The sequence below is a fragment of the Myxine glutinosa genome, chromosome 1 (genome assembly GCF_964187855.1).
Source record: "Myxine glutinosa chromosome 1, kmMyxGlut1.1, whole genome shotgun sequence".
Taxonomy (NCBI): Eukaryota; Metazoa; Chordata; class Myxini; order Myxiniformes; family Myxinidae; genus Myxine; species Myxine glutinosa.
In genome coordinates, this window is record NC_136261.1 from 165700068 (window position 1) to 165716478 (window position 16411).

The window sequence follows — 16411 nt, forward strand, 5'->3', positions numbered from 1 at the left end:
AGGCCCAGAATATCCACCAGATGTTTGTTTCAACAAAATGATCGAGGAGGTGGATGCTGGGCTGTCTGGAGGAGACATCTATACCATGAAAACCATCTGGCACCAATACTGTTACATGATGAGAAGAGACTTCAGTGTCTGTGTGGAGCAATGTGACCGACAGAGTTACAAAGCATTCAAGAACAAAGTCAAAAGGGTATTAGGAGATGGGGCAGATTTTGTACAGTCCATGAATCAACAGGATTCACTTCTAGTCTTCCCACTAATTCAAACAGGTATTGTTGTTCAGAACTTAGCAGAGATGGCAGATGAGCTAGAACAAAGTGAGATACAAGATTCTGATGAAACCTCCCAGCACATTCCATCTTTCTCAGCCGAAACAAAGGACAAGGAACTCTTGAGTTGGCTTTACAGAGTGGCAGTCAAAATGAGAAATGACATCAAGACAATGCCAGGACACTCAGATATTGGAGACATCAATACTGAAAGTGCACAGAAGGTGGTTCCTGAAAGCCTTTACATTTTCCTACGCCTGCTGTGTGATTGTGACAGCATATTTGAAGATTCTGAAGGGACCTCCGAAGGTGATGATGATGGAGAAAGCAAAAGGATTTTGAGCATAGCACAGGACATAGTATGTTTGGCATCTGGTGGCAGAAAGCAGACACCAAAGCAACTAGGGCTAGCTCTCACTGTTCACCAAGCAACAAGGTCCAAGGACTTGGTGCAACTAATGCATGCTGCAGGACATGGTGTTAGTTATGAAACTGTAAGAAGAGCTGACACTGCCCTTGCAAACTCTGTCTTGGCCAGATATGTTGAGCAAAACAACACAATAATACCCCTGAATTTTGCACAAGCTACCTACCAAGGATACATCAGATATGCTAATGATAACATTGACATCATAGAGGAGACCCTTGACGGTCAAGGCTCCTTTCATGCCTCACAGTCTGCTGCCTTTCGAAGAAGCATACCTGGCGAAAAGACCATTGCACCTGATGTCAAGTCAAGCAGTAGCAGATCTGTAACTGTGCCAGAGCATTTCAATGAGATTCAACCTTCAGGCATGGGCACCCAGAAACCCGAAGCAACATTTCCAGTAGCTGTGAAAGCTGATTGGTATATGGAATCGGATGCCCAGGTTATCTCTGAGGCTATGGCCATAGATGTGTCATGGCTCCTTGCACGTCAGTCTCACACCGAGGACCAGCATGTTCCAGGCTGGACAGCATTTAACCAGCGTGTGTCTGATGTGAATCCAGCAAAGACTACAGTAGGGCCTATGCCGATAATCAATGAGCCTGCACATGAGTTTGACACCATCTGGACAGTGATTCAAAACTGCCAAAGGATGACTGCTGCACTAGGGCAAACGTATACAGTACTTACCTTTGATGAGCAACTGTACTGTAAAGCCAAGATGTTGCAGTGGGCCAAACCAGACAAATGCAAAAACCTAGTGGTGATGCTTGGTGGTTTCCATATTCAAATGAATTTCACCAAGGTTATTGGACAGTACATGGCAGATTCCGGCTTGAAGGACATTCTGGTAGAAAGTGGTGTGTATGGCGAGAACACTGCACAGAACATCCTCAACGGGAAACAATGGAACCGCACAATCCGTGCCCACAAGCTTGTGTTTGAGGCATTATGGCGAATTCTGTGGCAGAAGATCCTACATTGGCTGAATGAAAATGAAGTACAGATTGATGCAGAAATCAATCAGGTATCAGAGGACCTTTCGAGAGCTTTCCAGTAGGCAGACGATGAGGCCATCTACAGTGCTCTGAGGCGTCTGGTGCCCAAGGCCTACCAGGTCAGTGCCCTAATAGAAGACATGGACAGGGAACACGAGGCAAATGTGTGGCCAATGTGCCAATGTGCCACATGTGCCACATGCCAATGTGCCAAATCCAGGAATCCCCAATCCAACAACATCCGGCTGGTACCTTGAGGACAACCAGCTGATGCCCCGTCTCATGACCAAAGAAGGGCTCACAGCAGAATGTGTCAAAATTGCGACGTGTGCATGTACCTCAAAGGCCCGTCCATGTCAAACTGGCAGGTGCAACTGTAGGAAAAATGGATTGCGGTGCACATTGGCATGCAAATGTGCAGACTTATGCAGGAACCCCCTCAATGACTCTGATAGTGATTAGACGACATGCATGGAAACTTGAGTATATTCCATAATGTCATATTGTTACTATGCTGGCTGTATTTGACGTAATGTAACTAGTCTTGCTTCAGCTCTGTTCCACCAATGTATTACTAGTCTATGATATGACTGTATCCCACATTCTGTCACTTATGTATGAATAGCCAGATTAGCTTGTTGGGTATGACTTTGTTAATTCAGTGCCAAATATTTGTTTAGTTTAAAGGTGCAAGCATTGCATTGACGTTTGTATTGTTTGGATCAGTGTAACATAATAATGTTTGCATTATGTATACAAGTTATGTATGTTTATTTTTGTTTTACATTAAATAATATAGCTTATATTTTACAATCTTCTATGTCTTCATTTATGTAAGTGCCTTGTTTGTCAGCTATGTTGGAACTAATATACTCCGCAAACAAGGCACTTCCAAATCCACACTACTTTCCTGAAATTCAAATGTTATAAAACATAAATTTTACATAAAGTCCCCCTCTAAAATAATACATCTTCAACTCATCAAGACTCTTTCACATACATGTGACCTATAGAATAGTAGTGCCTCATATATTTAGTATAAATGGAACATTTTAGAAGTGCCTCTGAATGAAATTGCAGTCTTATGGTCTCGCGCCACCAAATATTCTATGGCCATTTGGCAGCCATCTTGGATTTTCACTAAAGTGTGAAATTCAATTTTTATTAACACCTAATCACATAGAGTAAGTTAATTTGGACCTATCATGATGAGAAAAAGTCATACAACAATGATATTGGTTGGAATCTGGAAATATTGAAAATTGGCACGTTTTGTGATTTAGGGGGTAGGGGTAGCTGATCATGCATAAAACATATTTTCTGAGAACTTGGGTATATTCCTGAAGATTTGCTAATGAAGAGGAGGGATCTGGGCAAATTTTAAAACTATTTTGAAAGAAATTGACCAAAGAACAACTTCACAGTATGCAATTTAGTGATTTGGAAAAATCAAAATGAAGGCGTTTTTCAGGCATATTTTTGCCTTTTTGCTTCAATAAAACCACTTATAGATATGCCATGCACCCCAATTTGGGTGAGGATTGTTGTATGACTATATGTTATAAGGTCATAACCCTAGAGACCTTTAAGACAGCCAGATATAAGTTCTAGAGCTCAAATATTAGAAAACACCAAAAATGTAGGCGGCCATTTTGAAAAATGGCCACAAATCTGGTCCAAACCATTTACCAAGCTGGCAACAAGACTTTTTGGGTTCCTAGAGGTCTGGGCTTTCAGAAAAACATTGTTGCCAGCTTGTAACATGAGTGTACCCCTACCACCTTTTCTAGGCCACTTTTGGGGATATGCCTCCAGACTATTTTGACCGTGTAAGTCATGTATATCTTTTCAAGGTCCTAGAGTGTTTTGAACTTGGTCCTAATATTCTCTCCATGGTAAAACTGTTCTACCATGGCATTTCCTCAACACTCAGAGTAAATGCTGAACTAACTTCACCTTTAAAGGTTGGAAGGGGTATACGTCAGGGATGTTCTTTATCCGGTATTCTGTATTATTTAACCATTGAGCCTCTTTTAATCAAAGTCCGCAGCATCTTAACCAGATGCAGAAATCTGCTCACAAGACCTGTGAAAGTCTCTGCCTACGCTGACGATATTTGTGTCATCGTACATAATAGCGATGAGATCAAGAAACTGGTGGATTGCTTGGACTATTATGGTTTAGCTTCTTCAGCTTTGGTAAACTGGAATAAGGGCCAGGCAATGTGGATGGGCCAGCCCTTCCAAAACACCTCACCTGGTCCCTCAACGGAATGAAGTACCTTGGTGTTTTCATCGGTGATGCAGCAACGCACGTGAAAAATTGGGAGGGTCTCGCTGACTCTCGAACAAAAGCTGCCTAAATGGAAAGGGTTGCTGGCTCTGCTTTCATACCGGGGACGAGTCCTGGTCATCAACAATTTAGCAGCATCTATACTGTGGCACAGAATCAAAGCCATACCGCCTTCTGAACACTTTCTGCTGAATATACAGAAGACAGTAATAAACTTCCTCCCGGCCTGTTTTAATAATCCAGAGATCCTGAATCTTCCCTTGGAGGAAGGTGGACATGGTCTTGTGGACATCGTGGGCAGGGCAATGGCATTTGGCATCGCCTCAATCTGGCGGCTTCTCTATGGTCCATCAGACCGAGCCTGGAGGTCCACTGCTCTCCTCCTCCGCCATCAAGCCGACATGCTAGACTATTCATCTGGTCTATTTCTAATGAACATGAAATGTATTGATTTGTCCTTGCTTCCACCTTTTTACAATAGCATTTTAAATGCTTGGCGTGTTTTCTTGGTCGACCGTGATTATGTTTCTACCGCCAAAGAGATGTTTTTCAGTGAACCTCTTTTTCCCAACTCTCTTTTCAAAAGAATAAGAATGGAACGCTCTTTTTTTGTTGATTATTTTGTTCAGAATGGTGTCCATCCCATTGCTGATGTAACGATTGACAACAAGAGATGGTTAAGTGCTACAGCACTTGCGAATAAAGTTGGCATGCGGCCCAAATGCATAATATTGTTACGGATCTCGGTTTCGGCACTCCCCTTACCAAGGGGGGTTTAATCCCCTCGTCTATCACACTGGCCGTCCGAGTCCTGGAGCTATGACGTCACTTCCGGTCAGCGCTGAATAGGGTAGTAGGCCAATTATTCCTATGACCTAATTACCAGCGCCTTCCGGTAAGCGAGGAAATGAGCCCCGCCCGAGCCGCGGCTGTAATGGACACGCCGAGCGAAGCGAGCCACGACTCAGGCCATTAACAAAAGGACTAAACCCGACTATAGCGGTTGGCCGAATCGTGCCACAGGTACTCAATCGGGAAAGGACAAAAGCGATCGGGGGAAGAAGAAACCAAAGTAAGGAATAACAGGTATTTATTCACTATCTACAAAACCAAAACCAAGGAAGAAACGAAAGGTAGGACTGTACAGGAAGAGGAAGAAGCAGATACACAGGGCAACCTTAAAACAGTCTTATATTACAACCCCGGACAAAACAAACAGACTCACACGAACAGGGAATGGCAGGAAGGAACGGCTGGAAGGAGGAGAAGGTCCAGGCAGGCGGTCGGCGTCGAGGTCCGGCTCCAGCTTCACTCGAGTCCTGCTCCGGGTGTTGACTCGTACCGCGGCAGCAGCGAGCGCGTACTGTTGGCATGCCGTCGGACCTTATACGTTACGGGGGGGGGGGGGGGGGGTAGTCCTTCGCACAGCCGTATGGGCAGTTCAATACAATCGATGATGCAATCTCGCCCAACCTCCGCGGTCCGTGCCCTCTCTCTCCTCTCTCCTCTTGGGATTCTTTCAACAACCGCACTTCTCTCCCTTCTTCTGTAAAGGCGCCGCACTTGCGCTTATATAGCCCATGGTAGAAATCAAGCCGCGCTTCATCGAGCCATGCCTATCAATGAGCTCACCTCTGCCCTGGTTGGCTCGCCGAAAGGGCCACGCCTCGGTCTCGGCGCTCCGCCCCCTTCTTCTCCGGCTTGACCGCGTGCGTAATGGCGTTTGAATGCAGCGAACGCTGCTGGCAAGCAAAGTAACACAATTTGGAGAGAGAGAGAGAGAGCAAAATGGACGGAATGGGGCCTATCTTATTTAATTAATGCAACGCAGATTCAACTATTGGGAACAGATCCTTAATTGAAACACATAATAATGAAATAACTACAGAGAGGTCCTATGGTGCTCTACGTGTTGTACATGGACTAACTAGGGTGTGATCTTTAATAAAGCCAATTAATGGGGATATTTACAGGGGATCATTTATAAGGGAACATTTACTAAAATTTACAAAGTGAAGGTTCTAAAAACCGTAACAATATCTTCTTTATTATGTGAAATATTTAACGTGTACCGCAGAGTTAAAGTGCACTGGGAGCAATCTTCTCGCACTGGTGATGGCGCAATTGTTTGTGAACCAAACCTCTGTTTCCCAAATTTAGAACTCACCCCCACTGTAAAGAATTCTGGTACGATAATAAAATATTTACCAAAAATACGTTTTGGATCAGCAGGTCTGGAAAATCGCGTAATATACCCGGCCTGCGTCAAAGCAATCCGGCCCTCCTTAAGAACTTGGCAGTTGAGGAAGAGGCACAATTGCTTGCCTACAGAATACCCCTTCCAACCTAACTGGAAAGCCTATTAGCATGTTATTATTCCGAAGAAAACTGCCGACCTGTCTTTGAGGTTGGCACATTGGATATGACCCACCAATAAGCTCTTATATGTTTTTTTTCTCCTGAAATATCTGACTATTGTCCCTTCTGTGGTGTTCTTGAGACCTTGTCACATGCTTATGTTGAATGTGCACGCTTGATTCCTTTATTTGTTTTGCTTCATGAAATGTGCACGAAGCTTTCTTTCAACTTTACCATGAATTCTTTTATTTTTGGCTTTGTCTCCAACACACACCCAATAGAAGTGGTTTTAGCGAACTTTCTCGTTGCCACGGCAAAGAAATCAATATATCGCACAAGAAAAATGCAAATTGAAAATCCTTAAAGATGTGCAGATAACCTCCCGGCCTGTTTTAAAGGACTTATATTTGCCCGTATTAAAATGGAATTTTGTTTCTATACGTCGATGGATAAAGTGCTGATCTTTAAAAGTATATTGGCATTAAATAATGCGCTTTGCTCTGTTCAAAATGGTAGTTTGATCACAGATTGATTACTCCTTGCACATAATAATGTAACTTTGTGAGGAACAACACACTTGATTTTTTCTTTTTCTTGATGTATTAATGGTCTTCATGTAAATGTTTCCTTTAAAATGGTTTTGCTTGTTGTTCACATTTGATTTGTGAAATGGTTTTATTTATACTTAAAAAAAAAAAATACTTTTTGATATTTTTGTAACAAAAAGGATGTAATAGTCAAAGTCTCTCTCTCGCTGTTTGTTTGTTTTTTTCCCCTCTCTCTCTCTTTTTCCCTTCCCCCTTTCCAGCACAGCTGTTGTTGCACACATGCAGTTGCAGAACACTTCTCAAGGTCTCCTGCGGTATGTCATTCCATACCTCTTGTTCCCATTTCGAAATGAGAGAGAGAGAGAGACACAGAGACAGAGACAGAGACAGAGAGAGAGACTGACTGACTGACTGACTGACTGACTGACCCCACACTAATTCATTCCATACGAACCTACAAATATATCATGAATTCATTCTCATGCACCATGCAGATCCCATCAAAACACCAACAACAACAACATGCATTTTAAAGGCCATTTTCCCTGCTAGAGCGGGGGTTAGCCTTGCGGTCCCCATGACAATCTTCTCAATTTTGCCCTATTTTCTGCATCTCTCCTTGTTAACCCCCTTGCCCGCATTTCTTCTTCCACCATCTTTAGCCAAGTCTTTCTCGGTCTTCCCCGTCCTCTACTTCCTTCTACATTCATTTCCATCACTCTTCTCAACCAGTCACTTTCATCCTTCCTCAACACATGACCAAACCATCTCAACCTGTTCCTCTTCACAGCATCAATCACAGGCTCTATTCCCATCATCTTTCGCAATTCATAATTTGTCTTCCTCTCTCTCAATGATACTCCGCACATCCGTCGAACCATTCGCATTTCCACCCTTTCCAACCTTCGTTGCTGCTCTACGTTCATTACCCATGTCTCGCTCCCATAAATCATAACACTTCTCACACATGCAGCATACACCTTTCCCTTCAGCTTCAACGACACTCCCCTCATCATCAGCACGCCACTCAGTTCCCGAAACTTCTTCCATGCACATCTCACTTGAGCAACCGTTGCCGAGTCTGATCCACCTTCTCCATTCAGCATGTCTCCGAGGTAGCAAAATGTTTTCACACCTTCCAGCTTCACGCCGTCTCCAAGATCCAACTCAACATCTCCTCCATCTGCAGCTCCCTCTGTGCACACCTTACACTTGAATGTAGGCACACTGGTTAATGACCCTCTCAGACCACTACATTTTTGATGAACCCACTCAGCGCACATTGTACATTGAATGGAGTTCACTCCGACACCCTTCCTACACACAGCACAGGGCCACTTCCCAGTTCTTTCCACCTCACCACATGCTTTACCACTTGCCATCACCTTTGTCTTTCCGATATTCACCTTCAGACCTTTTGTCTCCATACATTCCTTCCACGTGTTCATCTTTTCCTTCAGTCCATCCATACTTTCCGCAATCAACACCAGATCATCTGCATAGAACAACTCCCACGGTAAACCCTCCTTTACGTTCTGAGCCAGCACCTCCATCACAGCTACAAATACTAGTGGACTTAGTACCGACCCCTGATGCACTCCCACCTTCACCTCAAACTCACCACTGTTCCCGTCCTTCGTCCTTACAGCTGTGCGCGCTCTTTTGTACATTGCCATCACTACTCTGATCAACCATTCCTCCACTCCTAACTTCCTCAATGCCCATGTCAATACTTTGCGTGGTACCCTATCGAATGCTTTCTCCAGATCAACAAAACCAAGAAACAACTTCTTCCTCTTCTCCATGTACTTCTCCTGCAACTGCCTCACAATGAAAAGCGCGTCTGTCGTTCCTCTTCCTGGCATGAATCCAAACTGCATTTCGTCGATCTTCACTTTCTTCCTTATCCTCCTCTCCAACACCCTTTCCAATACCTTCATTCCATGCTCCAATAACTTTATCGCTCGGTACGAGCCACACTCCAGAGGGTCACCTTTCCCCGTGTATAGAGGGACGAGGGTACTCAGTTCCCAATCCACTGGAATGCGGCCTTCTTTCACCACCAGATTACAGATCTCTGTCATTCTCTTCACACCCCAACTTCCTGCTGCCTTCAACATATCTCCCACAACTCCCGTCGGCCCTCCCGCTTTTCTTCCCTTCATTGCTTTTATCGCTTCCTCAACTTCCTTCTCAGTTATCTTCTCTGCCGGTCCTAAAACTGGGTTACTCTCTATGTTGCCATCCCATTCATTCTCTGTATTCAACAGCATTTCCATATATCTTTTCCATCTTCCTTTAATTCCATCTGGGTCGACAACGATTTGTCCCACTTCATCCTTCAAGCAACTCACCCCCATCACATCACACCTCTCTTTTGCTATCTGCTTTGCAATCCTGAATACCGCTCTCTGACCCTCTTCTGAATCCAAGCGTTCTCCGAACATTTTCCTTCATGCCTCCTGCGCCTTTGCTACCTCTTTCTTTGCAGCCTTCCTGGCTGCCTTATAACTTTCATGCTCTGCTGTTTCTGCTCCCGTACCCTTCGCCTTCTGCCACTCCTTGAACTTCTTCCTCTTCACGTCAATCCTCTTTCCAACTTCATCATCCCACCACCATGTTTCCGAGTGCCTCGGTGGTCCTTTTGTCCATCCACATACCTCACCAACGGCTCCAAACAGACTAGCTTTCATTGACATCCAACCACTTTCAAGCTCAACCACATCATCCTCGACCCTACTCAGCCTCTCTTTTAATGCCGCCCTTACTGTCACCTCTTTCAACCTCCACACCTTCATTCTCGGTTGGTACTTCACCCGCCGAGCTCTCCTCGCACCTTTCACCTTTATGTCGCAGACAACCTTTTGGGGGGGGGGGGGGGGGGTGGTGTCAAGGGAAAGATAAAATGAAAATAAACCCCTTCAGCCGGCACTTAGCTTGGCGTCCCAAAGAGTACTTTCAGGAGCTTGGCGGCTGTTGAAACTGGGGTAGCCACTCATGCGGGAAGTGGTCCAAAATGGCGGTGCCGAACACCGCGTGTTGAAGACACAACAAGCGTGAGGCGAGCAGATTAGACGGCCTCCTTTTGATTCTGTACCGTCAAGTCCAAATGCGGCCTTCAGCTTCCAAGAGCCCAGCAGTTGTCCAAAACCTCGTGTCTGTGCCCCAACAAAACCTCTGTCCCCCAACGTCTGATCAGGGTAAACGTCATAATCACAGCACATACGATTCTGCATGACACCTCATTAAAGAGCTTGATGAGTGATGAGTTTAGTGATTTTGTTGTTGTTATTGACGATCAAAATTAAACGAAGGTAAACAGCAAGACAACAACTATCACTATCAGGTTCTGTTGCTATGAAGCTTGCCAATTTTTTTCAATGCTGGCCAAAGTGTTTGCAATGCTGGCCAAAGTGTTTGCAATGCTCGCCAAAGTGTTTGCAATGCTGGCCAAAGTGTGCAATGCAGGCTAAAGTGTTTGCAATGCTGGCTAAAGTGTTTGCATTGCTGGCTAAAGTGTTTGCAATGCTGGCTAAAGTGTTTGCAATGCTGGCTAAAGTGTTTGCAATGCTGGCTAAAGTGTTTGCAATGCTGGCTAAAGTGTTTGCAATGCTGGCTAAAGTGTTTGCAATGCTGGCTAAAGTGTTTGCAATGCTGGCTAAAGTGTTTGCCCATCAAAACACCAAATGTTCATAAACTCATCAACACTTTTTTCTTTCAGAAAAATAAAATTCAAGTTTGAGTATTGCAGATACCAAGGCATTGAAAAAGAACATGGCATTGCATTGCACAATCAGCTTTCCCTTCAGTTTTTCTTTCCTCAATAAATAAATTGCCATTTTCGCCGTGGCCACTAAAAACAAAAACAACATATGTACATGTTCTTTCATATCGTTGAAACCAAAAATAAATGATCACAGAGAGAAAGTGATATTCATTTTTCCAGCCATGTAATTCAGCCATTGAAATAAAGGCACAAGCCTTGCACAATCAACGTAAACATGGAATACATCCTCTGTGCAAACGCAGAACGGGCAACACGTAGATGTGGGTGCGAAATGATTCACTAATTTATTAGATGGGATTATCCAGTGTATCAATCACCACTGGAGATCACCTGTCCTTTTGCTTACCAGCTTACTGTACATTGATTCCCATGCAGGCTCAGATGGGAGTCTTTCCAGCATTAGCCCTTTCCACCTGGCCACTCCATTTAACGGTGAGTTCCCAAGCAGAACTGTAGTACATAAACGATACAGGTCTTTACTACTGCATTTCTGAAAAATGTTTTGTCCTTCACTAATTGGGGGAAAGTCTCTGTGACTAAGCTGCACAAATAAACCAGGAAATCGCCAGTCATTGGATGTCACCAAAACTTTCTGGGTCCATCTTAGTCCAAATTGAAAGCTTTTCTGTACTATTTATTCGAGGACTATTCCAATTATTCTATTTGACCATATTCCATTAATATCAGCTGTATCCTGCTCCGCTTTCCACCCCCAACCAGAATCATGGCGGAGGTCCAACACTTTGATTATGCCTGCTGTAATAAAGTGTTGATAAAAGTCTCGGCTTCTTGGAATTGCAGGAAAAAGCAGGTTGTAAAAAGGGGTTCTTCCACAAACATGTATGTAGCATAGGTTTCCTGCTGGCGACTAATCGAGAGGCTTTGCCAGGCGTTCAGAAGGCTCTGATAGAACGATGGTAGATGAGATGTGTAAACTTGTTGGAGTTGTGATTAAGGAAAGTGCAGGGCCGTATCCGAGCCCGTTTGCTTTTCGCAACATGTGATAGGCCAGAAGTCGGCTTGGCAGTCGTTCTTTGTACATCAACTGCTGTATGGTACACAGCTGAAAAGCGATGATGCGACTTTTTGTGTCGATAAGTCCTTGGCCACCTTCAGACAAGGGGTGACATATAACATTTGATAGTAACCAATGGTGACCACTCCAAAATAAATCCACCAGTAGCCTCTGCATTGCCTTTAGTAGTGCCTCCGGCGGCTGAAGGTAGATAGACCTATGCCACAGAGAAGAAGCCACCAAATTATTAACCACTAGAACCCTGCCTTTGTAGGAAAGGTGGGGCAGAGCTCGTTTCCACAGTCCCAATATTTTTTTAACGTGTTCAACAATCCCGTCCCAATTTTTGAGGACGTAATGTGGAGATCCCAGGAAAACCCCAAGGTATTTGATTCCGTCTTCGACCCATTTTAACTTTGTTGGTAGATGCACAGGTGGTACCAGCACTGTTCCAGGTGGATTGTTCTTGAGACAGGGAATCTATAAGGCTTTACTTTTGTTGTCCCAGGTACACTTCAAAGAAGAAGCGAGGCAAAAAAGATTTAAACATTCAACAAGTGCTGGGATATCACTCTCCTTCTTAACAACCACACAGACATCATCTGCATAAGCCGATACAACTATGAAGGACTCCCAGGGGATACAGACACTCCTGAAATATTTTTCTAAATAAAATTAGAAATGATTCCATTACCAAGGAGAATAATAACCCAGAAACCAGGCATCCTTGTCTCACCCCTCTTTGAACCTGGACCGGAGAATTGAGTTCGTTATTGATTTTAAATAAACTAAATATATTGTTGTGCAACAAAGTCACGTAAGCCCTAAAGTTGGCACCAGAGCCACATGCTTCCAGCACACGATGCAAAAAAACATGATCAACACAATCAAAAGCCCTTTCCAAATCAAGGAATATTATCCCAAAATCTTATTCCAAGTAATCACACTCCATGAAATCCCTGATCAAAAACATATTATCATAAATAGATCTGTTTGGGATGCAGTAATTCTGATCAGGGTGGACTAGATCACCGATTACCATCTTCAACCGACAGGCCAACACTTTTGACAATATTTTGCAATCCGTACATAATAACGAGACCGGCCGCCAATTCTTTATCTGCCGTAGATCCCCTGTCTTTGAAATCAGCGACACCACCGCTCTTCTGAAGCTTAGTGGTAGTTCTCCATGCACCGATGATGATTCCAGGACCCTCAATAATTCAGGGCCAAAAGGTCCCTAAAATCCAAGAAAAATTATGCCGGTAGGTCGTCAATCCCAGGAGCTTTCCCTGAGACCAATTCAGATAGGTGTTACGGATTCGTCACTTCCGTTGTTGTGGTTCTCATCCACTGTAAACATTTTTGGTTCCATGTACTATTATTGTTATCGTTGAAGTGAAATAGAGATTACTGTTTTCAAAAGGTAAAAAAAAGTTAATGTTTTAAAAAGAAACCGGAAACCGGATCGAGAACCGGAGGAAGAAGAAGAGGAAGAAGAAGAGGAAGAAGAGGCGGAGCGAGTGAGGTGGACAAGGAGCCGAGCTGTTTGGAGGTCTGGAGCAAACGCTGGCGAACGGAGGTCACGAGCGAACTTTGGGGTTTCCTGGGAAAGGGATTCCTGTGACAGAGTTGTTATCGCTGTGACAGATAAACCTGCGTGACAGGTTTTGCGGTTGATTCCGAAGAGAATCATTAGAGTGCCGTTACGTCTCGAAAACGGACCGTTGGCCATTTTGCCTCGCGACCGATTTCGCATCGCTCTAGGCCAGGGGTCGGCAACCTTAGGCACGTGGCACGCGGCAGCGTAATCATTGGCACACTGGCGAAAGCAGTGCCCTCTCTGCTGCATGCCAAATCACCTCTTGAACAGCCATTGGCTGTTGCGCGTGTTGCACTACAACAGTATTCTGGTGTGATGGTGCAGGGTGATGAGGTAGATGGATCAGAGCAGAGTCACTATTCGAATTCCAAATTATTTCACTGGAATAATAATCAAAGGTGCACAACATGAGATGCCGGCCTGGCGCATTCAAACACAATATTCGCGGCAACTGGATGTGCTGTATGAACAGTGGTGTTGTTCACAGCAGATGGTCCGAGGCTGCATCTCCACTCATTATTATTATTCGGACTGGTTTCTGAGTTTTAATACTAATCTCATCATTATTCTGAATTGTATAATAATCGCAGATATAAAACAGGAGATGCAGGCTTGTTGCCTTCCGATATGCCGTTCGTGGCAACCTCACGTGGTGTAAGAGCGACTGTGCTGTTAACACCCAGTGGTCAGCGGCTGCATCTCCACTCTTTGTTATCATTCAGGCTGCCTTCTGCGTTTTAATATTAATCTCGTCATTATTTTGAGGTTTTTTTTGGGGTGGTAGTAATGAAAATGGTGGTAGTAGTTTTTCTCGTAACACGCGGCCTGTCTTATTTAGTTTGATTGACGGTACGGCCTCCCGCTCACATTTCCCACAGGAATTGCAGTGAAGCGGTTCAGGTTTGGTAGATGATAGCAACCCCGCTAGCTAAGAAAGCTGAAGTAAAGGTTCGGGCATTCCAGCCCTCATGGACAGAAGAGTGGGGTTTTGTTTTTCAGAAGGACCATGCTGTGTGTACTTTATGTTTTGAAAATGTTTGTCGAACGTCGAGTGTTAAGCGCCATTTTGAGACAAAGCACGAGAAAACTTTCAAAGATCAGGCAGACAAGGCAGAATCCATCAAACGTGCCGTGTCCAGGTATGGGAAGCAAGCCAACACCCTCAAAATCTTTGCCATTGCTAAAAACCATGCGACTGAAGCAAGCTATCGCATTGCTCATTGCATTGCGAAACGCGGAAAGCCATTCACTGATGGCGAATATATTAAGGAGGCTTTTCTCTGTAGCTCAGAGGTCCTGTTTGAAGGCTTACCAAACAAAGAGACAATCGAATCAAGAATAAAAGATATTCCCATGTCAGCTAGAAGTGTTGAGCGACGCATCGAAGAAATGGCAGAAAATATCAACGCGCAGCAAATAGCTTGGTTAAAAGATGCTGTGGTATTTAGCATTGCACTTGACGAGAGCGTGGACGTGAATGACATACCACGTTTGGCAGTCATGGCAAGATACTGTGATTCGACTGTAAGAGAGGAACTCTGCTGCTTAAAGCCAATGTCGGACACAACAAAAGGTGAGGACATAGCCAAGGTGTTTATGGAACATTTTGAGGAGCGAGGGATTGACATCAGGAAGATTTTTGCAGTGACAACAGATGGCGACCCTGCCATGGTCGGGAAACAGAGGGAAGCTGTCAGATTAATTGAGGAAAAAGTCGGTCACCCCATCATGAAACTCCACTGCATAATACACCAAGAAAAACTCTGTGCAAAGATGTCAAATTCAGATCTTAATGAGGTTATGGCTATGGTAGTAAAGGTTATTAACTTCATAGTTAAGCGATCTGCGCTGACACACCGACAGTTCCAGTCCCTGCTCGAGGAAATGGACTGCACATACAAAGATATCCCTCTCCACTCAGCGGATAGGTGGCTAAGCTGCGGAAAAGTTATGGAGCGGTTTGTCAGCTGCTTTGATGCCATCAAGGCCTTCCTGGCTGAAAAGGGCCAAAACTACCCAGAACTCGAGGACGAGAAGTGGGTTGTGAAACTTATGTTTCTCACGGATATTACGGGACACCTCAACGAGCTCAATCTCCGACTGCAAGGTGCAGGGCAAACTGTTTTGGACATGTTCGAAACATGGACGGTTTTTGTCGGCAAGCTAGCAATCTTTTCAAGCGATGTTGCTACCTCCACTTTCCGCTACTTCAGACACGCAAGGGAGCTGTCCTCCCAGCACAGCATCAGCACCGCTGAAATATGCAAATACATGAGCGAGCTTGAGTCGGAGTTCACAACACGATTTGGGGTCTTTCAGAAGTATGGACCAATGTTCTCTTTCTTGATCAAGCCAGACAGCTTTGATGGACAGGCATTGGATTTATCTCTGATAGACTGGTTGGATACACAGGACATGGAAATGCAGCTGATTGAGCTGAAGAGTTCAACACTGTGGGTGACTAAGTTTGCATAGCTACGGAAACAACTAGAAACCACGGTAGTGCAAGATCACGGAACCTGCATCTTCACCTGCTGGACATCCGTGCCGAAGAAGTTCAGATGTCTCCGGAACGTTGCACCGACTTTGCTGTCAGTCTTCGGGTCAACGTACCTCTGTGAGCAGATATTCTCACACATGAAGAACATGCTCAGCCCCTCCCGCAGTCGTTTGGCAACCGACCACTCCGAAGCATGTGTGCAACTTAAAGTGACTAACTACAACCCCCAGATAATGGAGCTCAGCAAAGGAAAGCAGGGCCAGGGATCACACTGACTGGTAGGCATCTGTTTATTTGTAGTACACATGGGTTTGCATATGTAGCTGTTTGTCCATCTCTTTTTTCCAACTCAGATGTGGATGTTTTCATGAGGATGGCAGCATTCTTGTATAGTACTGGTATTTCTGTTTGATACACTTTATTCTCCCTTTTTGACATTTGCTTCCAATGCAATGTAAATGAGTTACTGAAAGCAGTTTTGAAATGGGGTCCGTGCATATAATTTGTAACCTCATGGGGAACAAATTTTACAATGATAAAATGATCATTACAATGTCCTGATTATGAGATAAATGTTTCTTTAAAATGTTGTTGCTATGCATGTAGCC

At 44.3% G+C, this 16411-nt stretch overlaps 1 protein-coding gene across 1 annotated transcript; it reads left to right on the top strand.

Annotated features, from left to right (window-relative positions):
* Nucleotides 1–1840: 1840 nt before the first annotated feature.
* On the top strand, nucleotides 1841–16078 carry LOC144890624 (general transcription factor II-I repeat domain-containing protein 2-like). The gene is made up of 3 exons (XM_078771311.1): nucleotides 1841–1948; nucleotides 14363–15760; nucleotides 15929–16078. The coding sequence occupies exons 1-3, from the start codon at nucleotides 1841–1843 to the stop codon at nucleotides 16076–16078; spliced, it is 1656 nt and encodes a 551-aa protein (XP_078627437.1).
* Nucleotides 16079–16411: the final 333 nt, after the last annotated feature.

What these genes read in the sequence shown, in the direction of transcription:
- LOC144890624 (XM_078771311.1), top strand. Translation starts at nt 1,841, where the DNA reads ATGGACAGGGAACACGAGGCAAATGTGTGGCCAATGTGCCAATGTGCC. An exon ending in AATCCAACAACATCCGGCTG is followed by an intron (nt 1,949 to 14,362) that starts GTACCTTGAGGA and finishes TCGAGTGTTAAG; the next exon opens with CGCCATTTTGAGACAAAGCA. An exon ending in TGAAGAGTTCAACACTGTGG is followed by an intron (nt 15,761 to 15,928) that starts GTGACTAAGTTT and finishes CTCTGTGAGCAG; the next exon opens with ATATTCTCACACATGAAGAA.